This window comes from Doryrhamphus excisus, linkage group LG9, assembly GCF_037039965.1.
Source record: "Doryrhamphus excisus strain RoL-2023G ecotype Guam linkage group LG9, RoL_Dexc_Guam_v1.1, whole genome shotgun sequence".
In the NCBI taxonomy this organism is placed as follows: Eukaryota; Metazoa; Chordata; class Actinopteri; order Syngnathiformes; family Syngnathidae; genus Doryrhamphus; species Doryrhamphus excisus.
The window spans coordinates 8531653-8558253 of NC_136365.1; the positions used below are offsets into that span (position 1 = coordinate 8531653).

Genomic DNA, 26601 nt, shown 5'->3' on the forward strand with positions numbered 1-26601 from the left:
AACCTAAAAATCAATCATCCTCAACCTTGGGAGACAGTCTCATTTGCTTCTTGAGCAAAAAAAAGTTGTTATAAAATATGTAAATTTCCTCTAAATGTACAAGGTTGGGTGGAAATTTCACTCCTTTACATGAAAAGGCAAAGCTGAGTGGATGTGTTTTGAATATACAGTAAATGTACATGCTGCTATGAAATCAAATAAAGGACAAGTCATCGCAAGAGTCAAGGTGGAAGTTAGGAGAGGAAAAGATATCCATTTTGCTATTCTTTAGAGGGAAAAAAAATGATGATAGACCATCATTGCATTCTGTAGCTCAGAGGAAATGAATCTCTCTTGATGTTTGACTGGATGTGCAAAAGAGGATCAAATAATCGTGCTGAGGTGACATAAAAAAAAAACATTTTGACGTTCACGAGAAGAGAAAAGCTATCTTTGGAGTCGAAGGCTGTCCAAATCGCAGTGCTGACTAATATTGGCTTTAATGTGTTTTGAGTCAAAAGCTTTGTGAGTCACCCTGGGATGAACTTAGGGCTACAGTGTGAACCCACAGGGGGCCAGTTGTGTATATTTGGGGAACACTCAGAGGTAATTCAACGGTGTAATAAGTGATGGCACATACAGTTTATGTTAAATGATGCAAAGGAAAAGAATTGCAGCTGGCAGAAAATGTTTATTTTTGTTCGTCTTCATAAAAATAACAACATCAATGTCAATGTTATGTATAGTAGAAACTGTGTATGTACAAAATCTTTATTTCAACAGTTAATATAACTTAAGGCGACTTAAATTACTTTTTTTTTTTTTTTTTGCAATACCCTGTCGGTGACAATTTCACCAAACTGTCAACTTTTTTTTTCTTTTTTTTTGCTTAAGTGAACATTTCAGCATAGAGTATCTTTTAAGCAAAAGATACCACGTCAAAAGTCCTTTCGTCACAACAGAACAGAACCTTGCAGCAATGTGTGCTACCTGATTACTCACAAGCAATTTTCATAGGATTTGCTAGTCAGTTCTAGCTTGACATAATTCTGTACATGTAAAATCATTTTCCTGAAAATTCCAAACGAGTGCACATTCTGCTCCCACTTAAAATCCATCCTAATCGTACCAACAATGGGATGAAGTGCAAAAATGTTTCTGATATCAAATTGTAACATTTTTAAATACCAAGTTACTGAACAATAGCCCTCAAAAACCAATACATTATTGAGGATTTGTAATACATTTGACCCCCAAAATGAGGCTCAAATGAGATAAATGTAAAATATACACTCAGCTATAAAAATACAAGGAAGTACAGTATTACAAATATATTTATTTCCCATTAATGATATATCTTTCACAATTTTAACAACACAAAAGCCAATGACAAAAAAACACTGACAGCTAAATAATAGGAAGTTAAACAAACACTAAGTTTGATCAAAATTGACTTTATGGCTAAAACCATAAATATGATAGCTTACATTCATTTCCATAACCCTCACTGCAGTGCTTGAGGCTTACGATATTCCTGGTTAAAAAGTAAAATAAAACATGCATTGAGCAACAATAATTCCAACTATACTGATTCTAAAAACAGGGAAAAATATAACATTCTTAAATGAAATTTCAATAGAACTCTGCAAGTGCAATCCATCCTGGATGAGAGGCGGAAATAGGAGCTGTCCAGATGTAGGAGTGCTGAACAGCAGTCATGCAGAACCCGAATAGCAAAGGGGCTTGCCTTGACTTCGAAGTGGCAGCAACATATGATTGTTCCCATGTTCACCCACTTTTGACAACATATTGACCTTGGCGTCAAAAAGGGGCAAAGACACCTCCACATCCATTTCTGCCTTTCTTTCAGCCTTTCCACTACTTAAGCTTGCCAGACAAAGCAAACTCGGTCACCTTGGGAGTCTTCTTTTCCAAGACGGAAAGATTGGAAAATGTTACCGTAGACGTGTCTTCAAATCCCCTCCGCAAGAGTGAAAGGCCACGCACTAGGAGTCACTTGTGGCTTTAGCTCCATTTTCTCCTTCTGCTTCTGGTGCACTCGGCCATGCCGCTTGCGCTCGTCGCTGCGGGCGAAACGCTTTCCGCACACGTCGCAAGAGAAGGGCTTCTCCCCGGTGTGAGTCCTGGTGTGCGTGGTCAGGTGGTCGCTCCGGCTGAAACTGCGCAAGCAGATACGGCACTGGAAGGGCTTGTGGCCCGTGTGGATACGGATGTGCCGGTTGAGCTCATCCGAGCGGGAGAAGCGGCGGTCGCAGCTCTCCATGGGGCAGGTGAAGGGTTTCTCTTTGGCCGGGCCGTGGGAGGAGGAGGCGGGGCTCTTACGGGGTCTCGGGGTCTTGATTGTGGTCGTGGCGGCGGGAGTACTGGGGGTGGCGCGAGCGGTGTAACTTTGCGCGAATGAATCAGACAACAAGGAAGAGTAGAGGATGGAGTCAATGGTGCTTGGCAAAGCCGGTGAAGCATAAAGGGAGTCACATTGATTGGATGCCTGCGGGGGTTCGGGGTACGGTTTCAGGTTCGAGGAGAGGCCCATAGGCGGGGGGAGGTAACCGTTGTAAGCGTAGCTCTGGGAGCAGGTATCCGAGAAACACGGCTCTTGCTTGATGCCCCCCTCCACTTTAAACTCCACCTCCGGGTTCGGGCACATCGTGGGGAAGGTATCTAAAAGTTCCTTAACATCCATTTGCTGCTCCGGGGGGAAGTCGTTGGACATGGGGAACGTTTCTGTCTGGAAGCTGCTTTCTAAACAGTCAGACTTGGTGAAAGCCCCCCACTCGTAGCTTTCAAACTCATTCTTGACCACCACCGGGAAGGAGGCCGCCTCGGATTTTGGCTCGGCCTTGGTCTGCAGGCTTGAGGAGAAGCTGAGCTGAGAAGTGGACGCTTCCGGAGCCGGAAGATCAGCCTGATCATGGGAGAACCCCGTCTGGTGGTCGGAGGAAGGGTACGGAGGGGGTGTTGGTGCGGAGCAGGTGAACGGTTGCTTTTTGACGTCTCCAAAATGAGTGGTGTCCATGGGTGGCGTGTATGAAGTTCCCCGGCTGTTAGCGCTTTGCTGGGCCTCTGACAGAGGCATCGTGGATATACCCACGATCTCAGTGATCATGTTGAGGAGGGTCTCTGTGGTGCACGGCGCTCCCTGAGATGCTTCAACGTAGAAGCTGCCGGAGTAGGCGAGCGAAGAGGGGGTGTAGGTGTCTTTGGTGCCCTCGCAAGGGTTAAAAGCGTATTCCGAGTTGGAAGCTTCGGTCTTGAGCGTTGCGGGGGTTCCTTCTGTTGAATCAGAAATGCAGAAAACTTTGTCAAGCTTTCATATTTTATTTCAAGACCCCCTCAAAAATCATGTTACATAAACACCCATGCGCATTTGGCAAGCAAACGCATCGACGCTGCGCCTAATCATGCACCAAACGACTGTCGCGCATTTCATATTTCGGTTCCCTTGCATACATATTTTTAGGAGAACTCACCGTGGCCAAACTGTGCAGGAACCGAGCGCTCAGCATCGGCGAACACGTCCTGATTGTCTTTCCTCACGCCGGTGTCCATTCCCAGAGAAGAACCGTTGCAGCAGTCAAACTGAGGGTAAAAAGAATCTTTGGCGTTCAAATCCATATTGTTCAACATAATGATGCACTTTAAGAGGTCCGCCTCGCGTAAATATATCAGGAAATGGGGGAACTGCAATTCAAAAACAAAATAAGTCTTATTTCCCCTTTCGACCACCTCCTTTTTTTGATGATGTTCGACAAAATGATCCCCAAATGTGTTGTTTTTTTTTTTAAATAAAAGAAGCAATTAAATGTATTCCTGTTCGTCTGTTGCTCCGTGGTAATTTGCTTGCTGTGGCTTTCACGCCGCTGCCCTTATATACACTTCGGCGGCTCCCTCGGCCCTCCTCCCCATTCATCAGCTCCAGTGAGAGGATTCCCCGCTGCGTGTAAACTTCATGCCCATATATGGACAGAGGATGTGACGGATCCCCTCTCATCCCCTCCCCCCTACAGACTCTCCCTCCTCTCCCCTACAAGTAGCGATGGAGACTGACGTTGCAACAAGTGGCGACCGGCGTTGGGAGGTAACAACCTTGTATTGGCGGCGTGCCATCACACATGAATCATTCCAAACATACGGCGGCCATGTTTAAAATGATGAAATTGTTGAGGAGAGATTATGTCGCTTTGCACCGATGCCAAAGTCAGAAATGACAACACCAAAGCACATCATAGCAATCTGCACATACAGTACAGTCTGAATATGCGGTAAGAAGCAGGATATGGGTGACAACACAGGGACACTTAATGGTCAGTATCGCTTTTCAACAGTCTGAACAGTCACTCGCTCCATCCCAAAAGCAGGACAATGTGACTTCCCATGATCTACAAGTGGGATTTGCTAGCTTGAACATCACTAAGGATGAGAGTCTAGTGTCACCTTTCAGGGGGAGACCTGGAGCAGCTTTAGAAAAAGAGAAAAATACATTTCTAAACTTGGGCTGCACGGTGGTCGAGTGGTTTGTGGTTCGAATCTCCATTGGGCATGTCTGTGAGGAGTTTGAATGTTTTCCGGGTACTCCGGTTTCCTCCCACATTCCAAAAACATGCTAGGTTAATTGGTGACTCCAAATTGTCCATAGGTATGAATGTGAGTGTGAATGGTTGTTTGTCTATATGTGCCCTTTGATTGGTTGGCGACCAGTCCAGGGTGTACCCCGCCTCTCGCCCGAAGACAGCTGGGATAGGCTCCAGCACCCCCGCGACCCTCGTGAGGAAAAGCGGTAGAAAATGAATGAATGAATGAATGTCCATAGGTATGAATGTGAGTGTGAATGGTTGTTTGTCTATATGTGCCCTATGATTGGCTGGCGACCAGTCCAGGGTGTACCCCGCCTCTCGCCCAAAGACAGCTGGGATAGGCTCCCGCCAAGTGAGAATAAGCAGCATAGAGGATGAATGAATTGATATTTCTAAACTCCTTGGGCCATGTTAAAGACAGAAATTATTATTTAATTTTCTATGGCGAGAGCGAGGAAACAATCTGGCTTGAGGAGAAAATTTGTGTTGGTGTGGAGGCATTGGGACATTCTAGAAGAATTCAGTGTCTTTAATTAAGATAATGTACAACTACTTTAATGTCTTTAATACTGCATCAAAACTAATATATTTGTATATTTTGGCCCCATAACTATGGCCTATTTTCTTGCTTTGCAGCTGGTGTGTGTTAGAGGAAGGTATTTCCCACTCGGCGGACACAAGAGGTATAGATTGTTATTGGATTTCCAAAGTTTCTGTATTTTGTCAATATTATCTGTCAAGCAGCAATCATGTCCGTAGTTTGTAACAGCATGTCAATAACGACTTCCACTGCAAATCATTTTTTAGGCTTATACTTCAATAATGTAACAATTATGACCATGGAATTTCCATTTCACCTACAACTCACAATTTCAAAATATACATCAAATAATAATAATAATTCAGCAAGATGTGAGAGCCTCTCATATAGATTTGACAAGCCCCGGAAAACAAGATATATGAAGAGATGTTGCTCATTTAAACTATTTACTCTGCTTTTAGGATTTAGTCTTGATCTGCCTCCTAACTGGGCCACACTGTATATTTATTTTCAGCAGTTAGTACGAACGCTCGCCTTGTGTGATCACAGTAAATTGTGGTCACTAAAACCGTTGCGGCGAAGCCACGTCGAAACGAACCCTTGGCCTTTAAAAGCATTGAAGGGAGTCAATAACACCCCTGATGTGTTCACTGGTTGAACCCAACCGTTCACATGACATTTCAACCCCTAAAGTGTTTTTTTTTTTTTTTCCTAATCTGTTTCGCATCTGTTGCCGGATGAACTCAATGGTCACACTTCCTATTACACAAAGTCAATACTCTTTGATAGGCCGCAGCAGTGTGCAGCCGACCTCTGGCTCAGGTTGCAGCTTCAGTACCACGGATAGCGGCTGTACAGTCACACAAGTCGTTTAGCTTTTTACTTCACACAAGAAAAGGTTTCAACGGACTCGGTATCGATATGAATGGAATGCTCTCTTGTAAAGAAATAAATTCAATCACACCCCAGAGGAGGAAGGTCCTCAACACTGCTGGGTGCATTTCTCCCAAAAGGAACAGCCACAGCAGAACTTAGTGACAGTTAGCAGATATGGTTCAAAGACATCAATCAAAGGGAATCATGACCACAACAAAACATTGCTGCCTTTTGGATATACAGATAAGGTTTGTTAATGGAACATGATGTAAAAAAATAGATCCCTAAAATGTATTTATTAGAAAAATACATCATTCTGATCATAATCCAATTTATGGATATGACGCCATTATCCTATCCGAGTCGTTATTTATTTTAATTTTATTGGATTTTGACCCAAAAAGGTAATTGCTAATAGACTTAGATTCAAGTTTAGTTACAATGAGTACAGGCTACTCATTACTAGCCTACTAGCCTACTACTAGTAGTAGGCTAGTAGACTCGTAGGCTAGTAGTAGGCTAATACTAGCCTACTACTACTACCAATCAGAAGAAGAACAATAATGAATAATGATGATAGTAATAATAATAATAATAGCCTAATTAATAATATAATAATGATTATTATATAATTGATCACTGTCCACTGGACAGAATGGTTGCAGAGCTGGAGCAGCGGTTGTGTAGTGTAGATTGTGTGTACTTGTGTAAATTTCATGGTGGCCTAAAACAATTGAGTATCTCTACAGAATCTGTCCAAAAGTGGTAAAGTTATATCCCGGTTCTTGTTTGTTATTGTTTTTTTTTTTTTAATTTGATTTTTTGGAATGTCTACTACATTCATTCATATCCTGTGCATCTCCAGGGGGCTAAGCCCCCCCCTTGTCCTCAGAACTTAGTGACGCCCCTGCTGTTCACGTTACATCGCTATTGCAATGTTTAGTCAGAGGTCGGTCAAAGTATGCAGCAAAATGCGTTTGTTGCAAAGCATGTCACAAAATGATGATAAAACTGACAACATATCATATTCGATACACAGCAGACATGAAGAAAGTCGCAGTATATTTTTATATGGTTAGAACTTCAAATCACTGTAGTCTGTGTGTCGTGCCCCTCAAAGCACATTCTCTCCGGCGCCCCTTTCAGGAGACTGACCCTAATGTATAGAGGTTTTAAACATGATGCACATCTCTGTATCACCTGACCCATTGACCGTCAACTGGTGGGTCATGGGTCTTTGCCTGGGAATAAAATAAAGAAATAAATAATGTAATGACCAGATTTCCGTGAATGCAGCTCATGTTGTGTTGCAAATGTTTGTTTCTTTTGGCTTTTTCCTGATTTTTGGCTTGAGCACTTTATATTCCAATACCAATAATGTTACTAGCAGAGAGTCCGAAATACTCCCTTTAAATATAAAACATATGAAGAGTTGAAAAATGTCTGCAATGTGCATTGCCACCGCACTCAGGCAGCCCCAGTTCATACCACCAAGACAATTACATACAGACGATTATTTACAGTATTTACAGCAGATAGCAAATCTATACTGCTATACACTCCCTAAAATTGTGTATCTTGTTATATATTTACACAAAAAAAATATAAAAAGGGTTGCTAAAATGTTACTGTACATAAGTATGTCAGTTTTGTGAAATACTGTAGTGTTTGTGTGAATAATTACAGGATCTAACGATCAAGTGTGCAGTCATTCCCTTGCTATACATTCAATGAAAGCAAATGTTAGCAGCTAAACTTAGCCAAATCGCAATCATTAGAGAACAACCAACATAACTAATATGCATGTTACATGTGGCGTATCTGCTTGCAGCAGGAATAGGGCGGGATATGTCAAAGTTAGCTGCGTAATGCTACACACAACGTAAGAGTCCCTTTACATATTGGAATGAGTTGAATTCACATAAGCAGTTGCTGACAACGGTTTATAATTGGAAAAATGAATCAGAATGTAAAAAATTGCCTTAAATGTCATACATCATCATCATGCCTTTTATCCCACCAAGAAAGAGAAAGTAAATATGTCATCTGTGATGAAATGTCTTTGTACTGAATAAGTTTGCCAGGAAATAATTAAGCTTGTGAGTCATACGGAATCAAACATAATACACACAATAAGAGACATTCACTCAACTTCCGTAATTTCCCTTAACACTGTGAGGTGGACGAGGTAACCGAGTGTATGAGTGGCACAATGCTGTCATCTTTTGAAGGTAGTCTATGATAATAGCCTATAAGCTCTTTCATTGAAGGGGCTGACATTCTCCGGAAACAAATGGCTTTCACCTCCGATGTGCACTCTAATTCCAAGCCTGGAAGATGTTTAGCTTTGAGCGACCGGCTCCAAGTCATCCCAAGCCTATTAAAACCAATCTGATCACATAGAGTTCAGTTCACAGGATGCTGTTATGATAACTGCAGCGTGGCTAACCTCTACTACATGAAAATGCCGACCAAGTAATGGATTTATGTAATGTTAGCACTTACTGACATTATAGCAATGGGAATGACTCTATACCTGTGGAAAAATGGTAAATGGAAGCCTTTGTTTAATCTCCTTGCATACAAAATTTCCCCAAACATCATCGCTTTTTTCCTTTTTACCGTTTTGTTGGTTAGTTGTGCAATGTTTCATAGTATTTTCAAAAGCGGTGGGGTTCGCTTTGTTCCTCACAGTAAGGTAAATATTTTTCTGTGCACTGTAAATGTAGCCATGTGTTATTTTAAGGCTCACTCCTGGACAGGGTGTGGGAGTTGTGCTTGCAGGTGGGTGCCTGGTTACACTTGAAGAGGCAGTGAGGAGTGATTTCCCTCAGAGATCTCTTGCCTGTGTGATCAAATATATTAAATAAACAATACTAACCATGTACTATTATTTTTTCCATTTTGATGTTTTATTTAGTTTTTTTATAGCAACAAAATCATATAAAAGAGACACATATTCGGGAGTGAAACGGTGGCATGCTAATGACGCTGCACAATGTGGAGCCACCAACCTATTGACACGAGGAATCATAATGAATCACATTGCATCTATTTTGGGTTCCAGACCAACAACCGTTAGGGCTTGTTTAGCTGCTTCTTACTATGCATCCTTCCATGCAAAGCATAATGTTAATCTGTTTCAAGCCCAATCAGATAAGCTGGAGGCACGCACCCCCGTAAACCAGTAACCATTATGTCAGTCCATGGATTTGCAATAACTTCTAAATTTAGAAGAAAGTACTGCTAAATTGTCAGCAAGCCACAACTGCAAGCTACCCACAAGAAGCAGTTTACCGACCATTTATGTACATAAAAGCTGCTATTTCTAAATTAAACACAAAATTGTGAAAAAAACTGTGAAAAAGCCTGGTGTGCCATCCACTTGAATAAATACACGCTGCATCTCAGAGAGATGCCTTTTTTGAGAAGCAGTGTTTACTTTTTCTGACTGATAACATCATCTTTCACAGTAGTACTAGTAGTAGTAGTAGTAGTAGTAGCTGTCACTACCACAACATAGACCACCTGCAGTGCAGACAAGGCATCAGTAAAGCTAGTTAAACAATGATTTCTATAGCATGAGAGGAGCCAGATGAGGTGGCTCGGGCATCTGATCTGGATGCCTAACCAAGAGGCGCCACCCTGGGGAGGTGTTCAGGGTGCGAGGGCCTCAGGAAAAACTATGTCTCCAAACTGGCCTGGGAACACCTCTGGATCCACCAGGATGAGCTAGACCAAGTAGCCAGGAAGAAAGATGTCTGGGCTTCCCTGACAAGGCTCCTACCCTTATATAAGCAGAAGAAGATGGATGGATATAATACTAATAATAACAATAGACCAGGGTTCAATTCCACCCTCGGCCATCTCTGTGTGGAGTATGTATGTTCTCCCCGTGTGTGGGTTTTCTCCGGGTACTCCGGTTTCCTCCCACATTCCAAAAACATGCTAGGTTAATTGGTGACTCCAAATTGTCCATAGGTATGAATGTGAGTGTGAATGGTTGTTTGTCTATATACCCTGTGATTGGCTGGCGACCAGTCCAGGGTATACCCTGCCTCTCGCCCGAAGACAGCTGGGATAGGCTCCAGCACCCCCGCGACCCCCGTGAGGAAAAGCGGTAGAAAATGAATGAATAATAATAATACAATAATATAAAACAATTTATAATGCACTTTCCATTCTTCAGAATCACTAAGTGCTTCACAGGAAAAACTTGAGAAAAAAAAAATAATCAAAAAAAGCACATATATAGATATATTTAAATATAATATAAATCTAAAAAATATACAGTGCTGTACAAAGGTCGCCACTAATTTGATTGTTTTAATGAACTTTGACCAAGGAAAAAAAAAGTATTACATTTTGGTGAGGATCTGGATAAAGAGGCTAATACAAGAAGTTATGATTAAATGATTAGAGCAACAATGGCATCAAAAGTCATAACGGCTCTTACTCTCACAATCCTTCAGGATAGACACCAGAACGACCACTAACGAGTACTTGAAGGGAATACTGTACAAGTAACATCTTGCAATGGTCTTTTTAAACACTATTGCCGTGCTCAATTCCAACACGGTAAACCCGTACATGTTTCTCTGTCGTTATCCACATCAACACACTTCCTAATTATCACAAACATGGAATTCTGACCATCAACATTAAATAGCATGTCACTAGAAATGTTATGCACTTCAAAGTACAGTCCTGTAAAATATACTAGTCCATACTTTTCACTCATAAGACTGTAACCTATAACACAAAGTGGAAAGAATTAGTGTTATGGTTCAGAAAAAAATGATATTACTTAAAAGCCTCCATTTGGAGATGCTGCAGGGAAATGAGAATATTCAAGAACACTGCATGGATCTACTGAGGAATTAAATGCCTACATATCAGCCAGCAAACACATCAACATTCAGCCTTAAGTGTTTTTTCAGGGATGCCTTTTTGGGTCTTTGGATGGAAAAGCTGATTTTTGGAGCGGCCCTATAGAGAAAGAAAAATCTAGGGTTGAACAAGAGCCGGTGAAATCCATCTGCCTCCCCCGAACCACATTCTGACATGTCTCACATTCAAATCTCACCCCTAGGCGTGAGCTGAGGGAACATCTTCAATCTAAACCTGGATACAATGGGGCCTGTAAGACACCGCAAAAAATGGATTGAGAGAGTTAAAAACCACAGAAAAACCTCTGCCGGAAAGAAGACTTTCTATAAATACATGCTATTCGCCTGAGCTGCCAAATTCTCTCTCTCAAGCTCACACTCATTCACTCTCCTGTGTGTGCTGGGCATAGTTATATAGCCGACATCATCATTCAAATGTTGGGCATAAATAAGAAACCTAAAAGCAGCGGAAGCGTGGTGTTCTTTTGAAAAAAAAGCACTTCCTCGCTAAGAGCAGGAGTGGTTAGGGAAGCCCAGTACCGGGCCCCAATGCTGCCGTGCTGCTGCTGCTGCGGTGCGGCAGGTTTCCCGCTGGTGCCAAAAATACTTTCCCGCTCGCCCACTATCATCCCCAGCTGCCTATACTCTTTGGTTTCTACAACAGGATATGTAGAGGACTGCACATCCACAGCTCTCCAATCGTAATGGCGGAATACCCCCAGTGTTTCTTTAAACATGCCCCCAGACTCCTCCGCACACTCGCATTGGATCCCACCTTGCCCTCTTCCTGCTGGATCCATGCTCCCAGCCTTCGGAGAGTCCAATTCCTAGACATTCATTCATTCATTCATTTTCTACCGCTTTTTCCTCACAAGGTTCACGGGGGGTGCTGGAGCCTATCCCAGCTGTCTTCGGGCGAGAGGCGGGGTACACCCTGGACTGGTCGCCAGCCAATCACAGGGCACATATAGACAAACAACCATTCACACTCACATTCATACCTATGGACAATTTGGAGTCAACAATTAACCTAGCATGTTTTTGGAATGTGGGAGGAAACCGGAGTACCCGGAGAAAACCCACGCATGCACGGGAAGAACATGCAAACTCCACACAGAGATGGCCGAGGGTGGAATTGTACCCTGGTTCTCCTAGCTGTGAGGTCTGTGCGCTAACCACGCGACCGCCATGCCGCCCTCAATTCCTAGACATAATCCAGATATTATACCTGCTCTTACCTAACAGTGATGCTGCAAAGCCTCTTGTCTTAATCACACCAAAATGCTAATAATTTGGGTATCCTTCTGTTTAAAGCAACAATCCAGTGGAAAAGCTCAATAACTACACAAACAATCATTGTCATGCAACATGGGACTAATTGCATGTACTATTGAACAGCTTAAGTTAGGTCTACATAATGTGGTCTCTGACTCAACTCAACCCACACTGACTTCTATTTGTTGCACCTTCTCCAATGCAGCGACACTACCTTGTGTATGCAGAAAAAAAAGACCACAGCTAATAATTACAGAATGCCTTTATCTTCACCTAGCGCTGAGGCAACACAGTCATTAGGAGAACACACAAACAAATAACAGCAGACTTGTGAGGAAACAGACGAAGAATGTTAAGAGCTCGCAGCTAACAAAAGTAACTATGGAAACGGGCAGCTCTACATCTCACTAGCTTCCACAGCTCTCTCCAGAAATAAAAACTGTTGGGCCAAGAGCAAATCAGGTAGAGACAAAAGATCCCGGGTGAACTTATTTATAGCGGGCCTTACATAACATACATAGACCTATGTTGGCTGAGGCAAGTTTGGTGCTCAACAGCAAGCCTCTGTGGGACAATCGCAGAGACTTCATCGAAAGCGAAGCAATAGAAGCGAGCAGTGTGGATGTTGATGGCAAATGAAGACAAATTGAGGGAGGAAGGCTTGCTCATTTTGATGTCAAGGAGAACATGCACTCTCAAGTTCCTTAACATGCAGAAAGAGCTTATGGCCACGAGTTCCGGCCAGTAAACAAATACAGCATCAAGAAGGACATTTTAAATGTCCCCTGAAAGTCTCACACTGTGCAGCTTCAGTTTAAGATACAGAATAAAAAATACAGTGTATGTAGGCCTGAAAAGCCTGTGAGAGCTATCACACTCCAAAAACCAAAGTCCCCTTAAAATAACAGGCTGCCACCAAATCTTCAATGCAAATTGATCATTAGCATAATAACCCACTTACACTGCTTTATACTAAGTAGCTCTAAGCAAAGTGATAGCTAGGTGGTATTCAAAAAGCCCCTCCTCTTCTAATAAATGCCTTATTAATTAGCTCCCTCTAGCTACGTTCCCAGTCATTACATTCAAAATTGTACACCATGTCCGAATAGCTTGTTGTCAATGCAAATATGTTGAATGTAATAGAAAATAGCTTAAAATATATTGGGTTAAAAAATGAAAAAAAACACCACATCATTCATCATTCAGTCATTTTCTACCGCTTATCCTCACTAGGATCGCGGGGGTGCTTGAGCCTATCCCAGCTGTCTTCGGGTGAGAGGCGGGGTACAACCTGGGCTGGTTGCCAGCCAATCACAGGGCACATATAGACAAACAACCATTCACACTCACATTCATACCTATGGACAATTTGGAGTCAACAATTAACCTAGCATGTTTTTGGAATGTGGGAGGAAACCAGAGTACCCGGAGAAAACCCACGCATGCATGGCGAGAACATGCAAACAGAGATGGCCGAGGGTGGAATTGAACTGAGTTATTTTTAAATTTAAATAAAAATGATCAATAGAATACATTTAAAAATAACTATACCAGCAAAATAAAATATTAGATATACACAAGTGTAGAAGATAGACACACAGCATTCACTATATTACTACATAGACTATTTTTAATTAGTGATGAATATAATACAGTATGTATAAAATGTAGAATTATTTGCAAATCCTTACTCGTTTATTTATTATGCAGTCGTTAACGCTGATGCCTTTCGGCTATTGACTAATTTATTAATTAATCACAGTGGAAAAAGGAGAAGATGGCTGGATGGATTGCATACGAGTGCTTTAGTCACACATGTTGTCTGCCCCACTCAAAGAGCCAAGACACCGCATATGGATAAACTCTATCCAAATCCCATGTTTTAATGCCTTGCCTTTGTAGGTGAAAAGGTCCAATGATGTCGACCATAAATAAATCTACATCTACATCTAAAACATTGAAGGGTGAAGGAAAACAAATTTCTGGGGATCACAATAGATGAAAATATGAGCTGGAAACCTCATATTACATATTACAAATATACAACATAAGGTGGCCAGAAATATTTCAATATTGAACAAGCAACAAGCAAAATTTGTTCTCAATCAGAAATCACTCCACACTCTTTATTGCTCTTTGGTTCTACCATATCTTACTTATTGTGTGGAAATATGGGGTAATAACTATAAAAGCAATCTTCACTCGCTAAATGTATTGCAAAAAAGGGTAGTAAGCATAATTCATAATGCTGCTTACAGAGAACATACTAACTCATTTCTAAAATCACAAACACTTCAACTTGCTGATAAAGTTAATTTTTTTAATAACCAATTACCTAAATATGTCATCCAATACTTCTCTACAAGAGAGGAGAATATGATCTCAGGGAAGAACTTCATTTGAAACACATATATGCTAGGACTACGTTAAAAAACCATAGCATTTCAGTATGTGGAATCAAACTATGGAATGGATTGAGTAAGGAACTCAATTCAAGAAACAATACAAGCAGTTGATGTTTGCTAAATACAAGGATGAAGAGTCTTGAACCAGTCATGATGTGCTATATATATATATCACTATACTGACCGTTACTATGGTACCCATGATGTCATTGTATGTCATATCACCTCATACTTTGGTACATGACAAAAAATAAATAAAAATACAAAAAAACAAAAACTTAAATTATATTAGAAAGGAAGGAAGTTACTAGAGGAGTTGACGAACATACTCCATCTGGAAAGAATAAGATATATCTTGAAAGACAGACTTCAACATTTTGAAACATCGTGGCAACCATTGTTCAATATCTTGTAAATACAAGTCAAGCTCAATGATGAATGTAACATGCACTGCAAGATTCAAGTGAGGTTTTATATGGGTCCTCAACGGGGATAGAGGGTGGGTGTGCTGGCAACCTGCTTTGTTGTATTGATGTTATGTTTGTATATTATGTTTTGTGTTCTGAGTTTGTATTTTGTATATTTGTTATAAAAAAACAATAAACATACATGGGGAAAAAAAATGTAACAGTTACTAATTGTAAAAGTACCAGATGGAGGGGTAGGATTTAATAAGTTCTGCTTCTTTCTACTCCTTTTGGACATGTGGAACTGTGAACTGATTATGTGATGCACTCAATTGTAATCTGATGCATGTTCAAATGAAATAAAACCATTACAATTACACATCCATAAAGCAGTTTGTTGTTTTGCAATCTGAACTGCATCTATGTGGCATCCAATATTAATTGTACAGGCAATATTTTAATTTACGTTAAATAGTCTTAATCATCACAAATTCAAGTTCGTAGCTATCAATTAATCTTCTACTGCTTATCAGAGCCGGGTTGCGGGGGCAGCAGCCCTGTCACATCGTACAGCTCCTCCCAGGGGATTCAGGCGCGTCCCCAAACTAACTGAGTGACATAATCTTCCAAACATGGTAGTTAGTAGCAAAACCTAAGAACAAGTACTTACCTATAACATGCCCTCAACTTTGATGGCACTATGATGAACATCCAGATTGAAAGTACTTTATTCGAGTCTTTTAACATGCAAATATGGAGCTCATTTTTGGATACATGTCTTTCATTTACTATATAAGCTAATTTCTTGTGATTTTCACCATATTGTACTAAGTAGTCAAGAGAGCAACACCTGCTTTCTGAAGTCACAAAAAAGCCAAAGAAAAACATTTACGTGCATAATTGTCATTGGTCACCTTCTGCTCACTGGCAAATCTTTGCTTTCGCGGTTGATGTGCTATGAGCAACATCAAAAAATTATTATTTATAGGCATGCAACCTGAATGCACCGCACGAGACCTCCTACTTCATAACTGCACATTCGGTCTATTAAAACGATTCATGGAAGTTTTGAGGTTGGAATCATGCACACGCACACAGATGGCCTATGCCACCACTGTGACTACCTGCCTTTAGAACTGTGTCAAAGTATTAATAAGAACATTGCCACAAGATGTCCCTGTGCGCCAGGATGTCTCAAAAGAGTGAATAGAATTTGCCATCTGTGTAGCCTTTGTATCTTTTGATGTCATCTAATTAAGTATTGCACCATGGCGGAAAAAAAAAAACTGACGTCAGCGTAAGGCCTTCAAATGCACCAACGGACAAAAGAGAGGTTCAAGTTACTTTAGGTTACAGTGTGCTGAAGCTAATGCTGGTGTTGGCAGAAAAAAATGCTGTCATAAAATGTGTGGCGGTGTTAAATACAGGGTGAATAAAAAAAATAACACGTACATTGGTCCCTCACCACTTTGCAGTCAAAATTCACAGCTTCACTATCAAAGTTTAACTAATATAAATTCATTTTTTGGTTGAATACAGCATATTAGTAAAAAAAATTGCACATTTAAGCATATTTTATGTATTATTGGCCTAAATTAAGCATTTTCAAGTATAAAAATGGCTAAATGAATGAAAATACATACTTAAGTAACATACTGTATAAAACAAAGTGATATGTAGATGGTGTGTTGTAGTTCTAAGCTGCTGTTTGAGGGCAGTGACATTCTGCATCATAACATTGTGTCATTCAGCCCCCATTACAATACATTGATGACACAATAGTAAAAATGTAAACTGATGTAAATTGATTCAGGAAACTTGAATCAGTTTCATCTAATATAATCTGCGTGTCCAGGTTAGAGAAGTCCAATATTCAAATCTGAAAGTGTATAGGCAAATACTTATTCAAATCATTTATTATTTTTAATCAATGTTGAGATTCATGTTTAATGCCACAGTAAATGCTGAACCCTGCTAGTCAAAATACAGGCTTCACATGCAAAATAGCACTGCTTTCAAAAGCAGTCAATGATTGAAGGAAGGCTGATTATTTATAACAGACGATTCAATTAAATCATCAAAATAAGCACCCACAATGACAACATAGAGAACAACACAAATGACTCAAATTGTCAAATGAAAGTTCATATACGTATGCACCACAGATTAGGTTAAATGGAGGAATGAAGTCACTCCAGATATAATCAACAAATAAGCATTTGTCTTAATGGCTCATATTTAAAGTTTGCTAAAATCACATTTTGGTATGTGAATGGCTCCATACAGACAGGGCACCTACACATTGTACATACTTTTACACATTAAAAACCTGGATGGCTATTGGTGAATTGGTAAATTCATGGATTGCACCTAGAATTTCTATTCTTTCTTCAGTTCCACAAACTGTGGAGACTTCACTTGACAAAATGGTATTAGTACTGTTCAGCCATCATTAACAATGTTAGGGATGACCAGCCAGTGAAGGGGTGGCTTCCTTGACCCCTGCCAGTGGTGTCACTGTACTGTTCCCAGATATAGCCTGTTTCAGTGTACTGTCTGTACACATTACTGATAATACTTGTCCTGAGATCCTCATAAAGAGCGGCTGCCTGTTCTTGATATGGCCCCTTTGTGTTGCTATAGTGGTGAAGGGCTCTCACTGCCAGGTAGTTTACATTAATCCATATCGGCCCTCTCCAGTAGGGGGCATCATGTTCTGTGTTGCGTTTCATATACATGGGATCTGTCTTTGAGAGGGAACGCAGGCCGTAAGGTGTCCACAACTTATTGGGATCCTTCATGTCATTAAGAATGTGTTCTATTTTGGGTGAGTCCGGCTGGAGGACATGCAGTAAGAAAGGGAACAAACTAATATAACCCAAAGCGTTGACATACTGGAGTTTGGGAGCCTTGCGGACATGGCGCACGAGTCGTGCAACAGGGGCGAACTGATGGCGATGTTGCCCAGGGGGGATGTACACCTCCTGCTGCAAGGTCACTGCCTGAGTGTGGTTGCCATAGTCGCAGAAAGCACGAAGTTGTTCGGACCAGTGGCGCTCATTCAGCAGGTTGTTGTCCGTGAGCACTTTGTGGGTCACTTCATAGTCCTGGTGGGGTTCACCTAAAAGCTGAGCAATTCGAGCCATGATGCCCGAGGCCAAAGCCATCCAGCAGTGCAAGTCCACATGGCGCTCATCGGCTGAAGGGTGTGAGGCCCGTGGGTAATCGTCAAGACCCGATGTCAAAGTCTTAGGATTGAGGAAGAGATTGGTGTCTTTGTCTCGTCCGCGCCAGCGGTAGGAGTTAAGCAGAGGCCCCCGCTGAGTGGTGTTGTACCACTCAAACCAGGTTTTTAGTCTGGGGTACAGTCGTCTGAGAAAAGGCAAGGTTGGCTGAGACTCCATGCTGGCTGGATTTAATGAGAACTGTTCAATTAGTTTCTCAAGAGCTAAAAAGAGTGTGGGCGGATTGGCGTTCTCATTCCGCTGAACTACAAACTCAGCAGGGACCTTACTGTGAGCCTCGTCTCCCAGGATCTGCTCACGGGGGATCCAGCCCTCCATATTCATCAAGTCTATCCAGTGGGAAACAGCCTCTCTTGTCACCTGCGGATCCCACTTACTCAGCAGCAGTTGGTGAAAACCCTCATCCCAAAGAAAACCTCTGGGGAAGAAAGAGCGGGATGGGACTGCAGTAAATAACGCACCTTCAGGGTATAGGAGCGGGTATTCATTGTAGATGGACTGTACCACTGACTGGCCGTAAAAGTAGCCCATTCCACCCAACATGTTGCTGAGTGCCGCTTTGCCTAACTTGATGTGTGGCTGAGAATAACCTTTGCTCTCAAGCCCAAACGTCTTTTCAAACTTGGCGTCAAACTCGGCTTTCCTCTTCTCTAGCTCTTCTGTCATGATCGGGCCCACGAGCTGGTCATGCCGGCTGTGGAAGCTACCAGACTCAAAAAGAACTTCAATTTGAAATGGTGTTTGGACCGTGACTTGGTGAACGACAAAGTCGCTCTCTTTTCTCGCATCAGGGGGTTTCTGTTGGGGATGAGGGGGCTTGTAGGTGTCCACAGCAATGTAATGCCTCTTTTCACCAGATGGCGGATTGTAGACAAACCTGCGATTCAGACTGTGCATCACAATGGTCGTCAGCTTCTCCAAGCCGGGAGAGACAGTCTGAAGGTAGTTGTAACTGAAAAGGCAGGAAACTAGTCATTAAACCTCTATGTTATCTGATTCTGTGGATACTAAACAGCCACTACAATACATTATAGATCAAACACATTACTGTTTTAGTAAGTGAATAGCACACCTGAGGATTCCTATCCAGATTAACTAATTTAGTGCAAAGACTGATTTTAATACTGAAGGCCTCCACTGACATCCATCCATACATAGTGTGTATGCATTTTCTACCGCTTATATACTTTTGACAGGATGTCACTACTCTGAACAAAATCTGTCTTTGTCTTTTGTCTTTTAATGCGTCATACTGTCATTGTATTCAGCCATTTTTATGCTTGAAAATTCAGTCTAACAATACGTAACATTTGCGTCACTATGCATATTTTGACAAATAGCCTGTAGTCAACCATGAAACAGCAGACATTAATAAATTAACACGGCAAGAGTGAGGCCGCAATGTTTGAACCACAAAGTAGCGAGGAAAGACAGTATATATATTTTTTTAATTTTGTAAAGAATTTTTTTTAAAGAATGCTTTAGTGGAGGTAGTGTATACAACTATGAACAAGTTGTATTCACAGAAAAAATAATGCAAAGCCGACCAATCACAGCCTTAATGGTCAGCTTTGTCGTCGTTTGAAGATTATTTTTAGAGGTGCATGTTGGGAGACTGAACATGGAAATTGGAGCTGGCCAAATGCAACAAGATACCGAAGAGTAGCAAAGCACATTAAAGGTCAAAATGATTGTCTGTACAAAAAAATGCTCTCACGGTGGCAGGTCTGCAAGGCATCACTATGCAAACTCAAAACACCCACTTTAGGAACAAAAAGCTAACATTTTATTCTACTAAAGCAGTGTTTCTCAGTTATTTCCTGCAATGTCCCCACAGAAAATTTTTTCAGCCATGGTCTGGTATTAGGTAAGTTTTGATGAACTATTTCAATTTAATGGTTGTTTGCAATAAATTGCTTGCTCAAAAATGGTTTCGTCTCACGCTTATTTCTTCTTTGTGCGTTTTGAAGTTCAACTTGGAACCACCTTAAGACCAACAGTAAAAAATTTACATTCTTGTAATCAGGAGTGCATATAAGGGGTTAGAACAATTATATGCCTAATATCAGTCTCTTTATGAATACATTCACTATTACACAGAAGTGACGTGTCCAAAGACTGCACAGTGCACCCTTTAGGCACCGTACTCCTGCGGTTGGTAGCTACAAGGCAGGGGGATGTAAGTTGTGTATTACAATGCCCGACAAAGGGATGCAGTGGAATGAATGATTCCTCAAAAAACCTTGTGCCACTTTTCCATGCATCCTTTCTACGAGCTGTGGACCATGGCAAATGCAACACCATTGTTTAGTTCTCTGCACTCTTAAGACTATTTTACTATAATAAGTATAATCTAGAGGCTTTTGCCTCTCATATAAGCTACAGTATTTCTGATTCAGCACCTAAAAGTTAAGTTTTATTTATTGTTCCTACGAACTGGATAAGCGACAGGACTTTTGTCAGGCGCTGTGTAGTATGTTTGTATGGTTAGATAACCTCCACAATTCTAGAGAAATTAAATACAAAAAACGACATACAACACCAATCAGAACCATATTGGTAGGATTTAGCATTCTTTGTACAAGTCCTCCATTGCAACTACCACTGCTACTATCCTTACTTACCACATGTATTCATACACTTACCTTGCATATTTGGGACTGGATAATTCCCCGGTAACTGGTTTTCGGAATGTGATTTTGAAATTGCCAAGCTCTTCGGAGACACCAGTAATGGAAGCGAGGCGGCTTTTCTCCTCCACATGAGCCTCCAGTGAGCCTTGAGTATCTGCAGCTGCGTAGAACATCAGAGAGATGACTGGCGCCTTCGGGGCAGAGCTCTGATGGATATAAACCAAAAAAAAAAAATTCAGTTAACATTCAGTTAAACTAAAACGCGTTAAAAGGAACTAGCAGTAGATGCACATACACCAAAAGCTGAAGACAGCAATCCAGTACTCACATGTTGTTTAGCAGTGACTCTCCAGGTCCAGTCTCCACCGTGATCTCCTCCCATCCTCTTGACAAACTCTGTGGTCAGTGTGAAATCATTGTCTCTGATCTCCTGGACGCCAAACGTGACCCCGTCATGCATTAGCCAGCCATAACTCTGCAAGCGATCTTCCTGCTCACATGTGTGTCTCAGGATTACATCCATGTCCGAAAACTGCCGCATCCACATCATACCTGATTGGAGAGCCACATAAAAGGCCAAATGATCAGATCAGTTTCACAGAAAGTAAAAGCCACAATTCATCAAGGTGTTATTTAGAATTTTCCGATGATTGAATGAATGTTGAAATGTTACATAACACATTGCTTTTTCACCCTGCAAAACATGCTATGGCAAATGCCTCGCAGGGTGCCGCGCTGCATGGCATTTGTGGGGCGAACACTTGGCAGGATGTGGCGACTTATCAAAGCTCAAGATGTGATCAGTCAGGAGGCGGCCAATGCCTGATCGTCTCAGTTTCACCGGTGATTTTAGCCAATAGTACGTTTCAAAATTAAACTTCATCTATGTATGTGATTGGTAAAAGTATAGCAATCAGCCGATTTCACTCATGAATGATCAGTATCTGCAGCATAAAACCCTGATCGAAGCAACCCTAGTATTAGCCAATGTGATCACAAACCATTATTTATAGGCTTGATTTTGCATACCTGTCACAATTGACCTCGGACTCCTCGTTTTCATGCCAAAGTAGACTTGAGGCCTGTAAGAACCCCAGAACCTCTCTGGGGAGACTTGGGCACTGCTGGAATTGGCATCAAGAACACGAGGTGATGGGTGCAAGGTCACTACCCGTTTGGCCAGACTGGATCTCATGTATAGGGCATAGAAGAACCAGACCAGGCTGACCACAGAAAGGCCTATTGAGATGTTGATGAAAATTTTGCCAATGTCGGCTTTCTTTTTTTTCTCTTTGCGGTGGAACACTGGGGGCTTCTCATCTTTTCTCAGAAGAGGGGCAGCCTCGCCGGTCACCACCCTCTTTCTCTGCCTGCCCATCCTGCCCTTCTCAACCTGGAACGAGAGAGGAACATTGCAAATCATCCTTTATTCAAGCTAGGGAGGAGATTAGGCTTCAACTACACATTAATAAGGTATATACAGTGTATATTGTTTAGACACAGTCCATTCGGGATGGACCGTGCTTGTGATTAAGGAAGATGTAGTCACAGATGTAATTCCAATCATGTTATTAATGTAAGATATTATTATGATACCCTTATTTTGTTTACACAATTAGACAAATATGACAAAAGGCAGTCTAAATTTGAAGGCAGGAAATGTGTGGAATGCATTGATAAGGGCAATTGACCAATACATGAACTGGGTGCAAGTGCCACTCATCCTTTTTCCTTTTTTTCTCATCAAAACCTACATGTCGTCAGTGAGCATTGTAAAATGGTCCTTACATTAAAGCAACAAAAATTAACACTGTGAAAATAGTCAAATATTAGACTACTGTTGTTTCCATGTCTTATTCATTTTAATGCCTGGTACAATGAAAGTTATCTATTTATGGACAAATATAATGGATTCTTATCATTTCTGATGCTTAGCTCTCCTCTGTGCAATGCGTCACAACTTACAGAGAAACCGGTTTGGTCTTTGTTGAGTTGCACCACTTATGTGCTCTCACATGCTGTGATCCCAACTTGGCGGCAGTGTTAACTTGTTTCGTGACAAGTCTTTCTTTTATTTTCTAGTTTTCCTTTGTTAAGAATAAACAATGCATTGTTCCAGTTGACCGATGCAACAGTGTACTTATACACCAAATAAAATTCACCAAATAGTTATAAATAAAAATAAAAATTGCCTCTTGCTAGCCCAGGATAGCCATAGCATCTGAAGTATACACGCTGGGGTTGAGAGCGCTTCATATTTATTCTACAGGACAGTCCAACAGAATGTCCCCCAGCACATACAACAGGGGCCTTGTCAGTAATTCACCCAGTCCACTTTACCTAGTGAGAGCCCAACCATAAATACACAATGAGAGGGTGAGGCAATTTCTATAAAAGGTACCATATTTACATTTTCAAAACACTTCCTTTATGTTACAAAAGTATTTCAATGCAAGGCCTGCATAACTTCTACAAGAAAAACTAACTAAAGTGGCGATTAACAGCTTAATTTGCAACGTAATATAAAACTTAAGTGCTAACCAGAATGTGTACGTGTAAATGACAGAAGAAAACAAACAGAAAACAAACAGAAAAAATGAGGGTGTAGGTGGGGCATACACCTAATCAGTGAGGAAGGGTTGGCAGCTCCCTCACACTTCCTTGTGGCGGGACAAGACGTCTGCTACTGTGTTCTGCTTCCTAGGCACGTAATGTCTGTTTCCAGGGTGAACACCCTCCCCAGAAGATAGTACTTGAAGGAGTCAATCTCAGGTGGGAACAGCTTCCTACTCACATAGGCAACTGATTTCCTGTCCTTGTCCTCAGGACTTTTCTCAGGGCTTTATATGGTCCCTTCCATTTTGCTAGTAACTTATTGTCAGAGGTTGGTAACATTGAATGAACTTGCTGACTTTGTTCAAAGGATCGCCGCCTAGCAGCTCTGCCATTCCAGCTTTTCTGGTCCCGCTTGATCTTCTCCATCACTTTACTTGCTAGCTGTGCTGACTGCTCCATCTTGTCACGCATTTTGAGGAGATAGGAGAGAATATTGGTTGCTCCCGCTACCTCTACAGACTCCCTAACCTGCCGACCATAAAGAAGTTCAAACGGCGAGTACCCTGTGGATGCTTGTGGGACTTCACGGTGAGCAAAAAGAAGGTAAGGCAACCATTTGTCCCAGTCTTTTCCACTGATAGAGACAACCATCTTCAGCATGCTTTTTAGAGTACAGTTCTCATCAAGGCCATCAGTCTGTGGGTGATAAGGGGTGGTCTGGATTCTCTTAATACCAAACAACCTGTATACGTACATGTCTGAGAGTATTTGACCGAAAGTTTGTCCCTTGGTTTGTTAAGATCTCGGAAGGAATGCCAACTCTAGAGAAGCGCTGGAGAACATAATCTATCTGTTCAGCTCTGATGTCTCTAAGTGGGAATGCCTCAGGATAGCGTGTCACAATAGTCACAAATTATGGGATTAAACCAGATTCCCCCGACTGGTGATACAGCAACCCATTCCTCAGGATATAGCCCTCCCCAGGGAGCTACTCACTGGACTGCTTCTTTGCATGGCTGAAAGACGCATCCTGACTCTGGAGCTGTGATAAATTTTGTGACAAATTCATTTCCAAAACATCTGGTTTTGGAATGCATTTGGTTAGCTTATTCGTAGTAGCTTCCATTTTCTCACGTCTCTGCTGGCTTCTACTGTTACAGAGTTTAACATAGCCCATATGAGGTACCTCAGACTAAAAAAATGGTAATTCAGTCAAAGTGTTTGGACCGACTTGCGTTGAATTTTTGGTGCCCTTAAGGCTTGTCTGTTTGTTCACTCCTATTTTGTGTCTCGTCTAAACCAGCCTGAACCTGCACTCTGCTTTGAGACCTTGTTACAACACAGACAGGTTTAACAGATTGGACTACGTCACGCAATGCGGGAATATCCTGACCGCAAATCACCTGATTAGCAAGGTTTTCCACAACCCACAACTGTCAACAGATACATCTAGCCTGCCACTTCGACATACACTATGGCCGTGAGGTAAATGCGGTCATCCCAATGAACACAAGAGATGCCCAGGCCAGGCCCTGTGAACTGGCACTGACCTTTCAAAACTGAGCAATTGACAAGGGTTTGCACACTTTCCTGTCCAATAAAGCTAACGCTGTTTTCCCATTGATTTTAGCCTCAGTAATTTGCCGTCTGCCCTACACCTGAACCTCTTCCCTTTCTTGCCGGGGAACAGTGCAAAAATAAGTTATTTTAGCTTTTTTAGCAGGGCAGTCAGGCTTTTTGTGCCCCTCCTGACCACAGGAAAAACAAACAAGTGCCTTGGTGAAAGGCTGAGCCTTACAAAAGTTAACATTGTCTTCTCCAGGCTTAGAGGCACCCCCTACCTGAACCGGACCACCACCCATACCAGAACACACACACTTGCCCTGTGAGGTGCTGCTTTTAGGGTGGGGGTTAAACCTAAAAGTCTTTGGTCCACGTCTGGCAGAGAGGACGTTCTCTACAAACTCTGCTGCTTCCCGTCCAGAGCTGGGTTGCGCTCTTTTACCCAGACTCTCAGCTCCAGTGACAGTAGAACTGCTCTAGGTCCAGGACTTCACCCACTTTTAGACTTGCTAGTCTAATTGCCCAGTCCGTCTGTGGCTATTGATAAGCAGTAGCTGTTACAAAAGCATTTCAATATTAATTCAATTAGGTTTTAATTTCTGTATATTGTAACCCCTACATTAGATTTAACTACATTTACAAAAAACACCCTAGTAAGAGGCCATTTTTAAAACTAAAATCTTACAAAGACCAATGAGCAGAGTACTCTTGCAAGGACTGCTGCGATAATACAGTAACTCTGTAATTTGTCGTGTTACCACAAAATTGCATATGTGGCTAGAGTTAGCAGTCGGGCTAACAAAATGTCAATTTACTTGGGGGCCACTGGAGCTAGGATCTGGGTGAGGCTGGGCCGCATCAGGTTTTAAAAAAAAAAACACTTTTTCAGTGTTTTGATCTCAGTCATGGATGATGAGAGAAAAAGCAAATCAGGCGGGCTCGTTTGCTTGCGTGTGGGCAGGGCAAAATCGCGCCAATCGTGTGCGGTGTGCACACAGCTTTAAGCTGTCATTTCTGGGTTCATGAAACCATATGGCATCCATATCAAACTAGGCGGGGGCCTCAAACTAGCATCCTGCGGGCCGCATTTGGCCCGCGGGCCGCGAGTTTGAGACCCCTGATTTGTGTGCTTTCACATACTCTACCTCGTGATGACCACGAGTTGACAGTGTTGACTAGTTTTCCTTTGTTAAGAATACACTGTGCGTTGCTCCAGTTGACTTATGCCTCAGTGCTGGTTCACCAACAAATATTTGAAATACAAGACCAACGGCCGAGGAATCATGCAAGACCTGCTCCGTCATATTTCTCTGCTAACATCTTGACACGTCATGTTTCTGTTAGTCATAATGCACTCTTGCATACATGTGTCTGGCTAACACACTGCTAACATTTCTATCTAGCGCATTCGGTTATCACCAAAACATATTTGTATTTATTATTGGCTTCATGAAGGTCTATAGAGTGAGTGTCTTTGGGTGACAGGTTACTCACCTAACAAATAGCCCGGTCTCAGCTCCTCATCGTCCGATGCTAGCTTGGGTGATAGTAAAAGCCACTTCCGGTGACGTACACCGGTGCAGGCGCTTTTTAGTGACGTCATGGGACCAGTCGTCCGATGGTGTCCATTTCTATAA

General features: G+C 41.8%; 2 protein-coding genes across 2 annotated transcripts; both read right to left on the bottom strand.

Annotated features, from left to right (window-relative positions):
• Window positions 1-99: 99 nt before the first annotated feature.
• On the bottom strand, window positions 100-3924 carry LOC131138017 (uncharacterized). Its single transcript, XM_058086558.2, has 2 exons — window positions 3471-3924; window positions 100-3273 (listed from the first exon to the last, which is right to left on the bottom strand). The coding sequence occupies exons 1-2, from the start codon at window positions 3625-3627 to the stop codon at window positions 1952-1954; spliced, it is 1479 nt and encodes a 492-aa protein (XP_057942541.2). The 5' UTR covers window positions 3628-3924; the 3' UTR covers window positions 100-1951.
• A 9952-nt stretch (window positions 3925-13876) lies between these two features.
• mogs (mannosyl-oligosaccharide glucosidase) lies at window positions 13877-26563 on the bottom strand. The gene is made up of 5 exons (XM_058073909.2): window positions 26459-26563; window positions 21875-22238; window positions 21174-21397; window positions 20858-21051; window positions 13877-19164 (listed from the first exon to the last, which is right to left on the bottom strand). The coding sequence occupies exons 2-5, from the start codon at window positions 22221-22223 to the stop codon at window positions 17400-17402; spliced, it is 2532 nt and encodes an 843-aa protein (XP_057929892.2). The 5' UTR covers window positions 22224-22238; window positions 26459-26563; the 3' UTR covers window positions 13877-17399.
• Window positions 26564-26601: the final 38 nt, after the last annotated feature.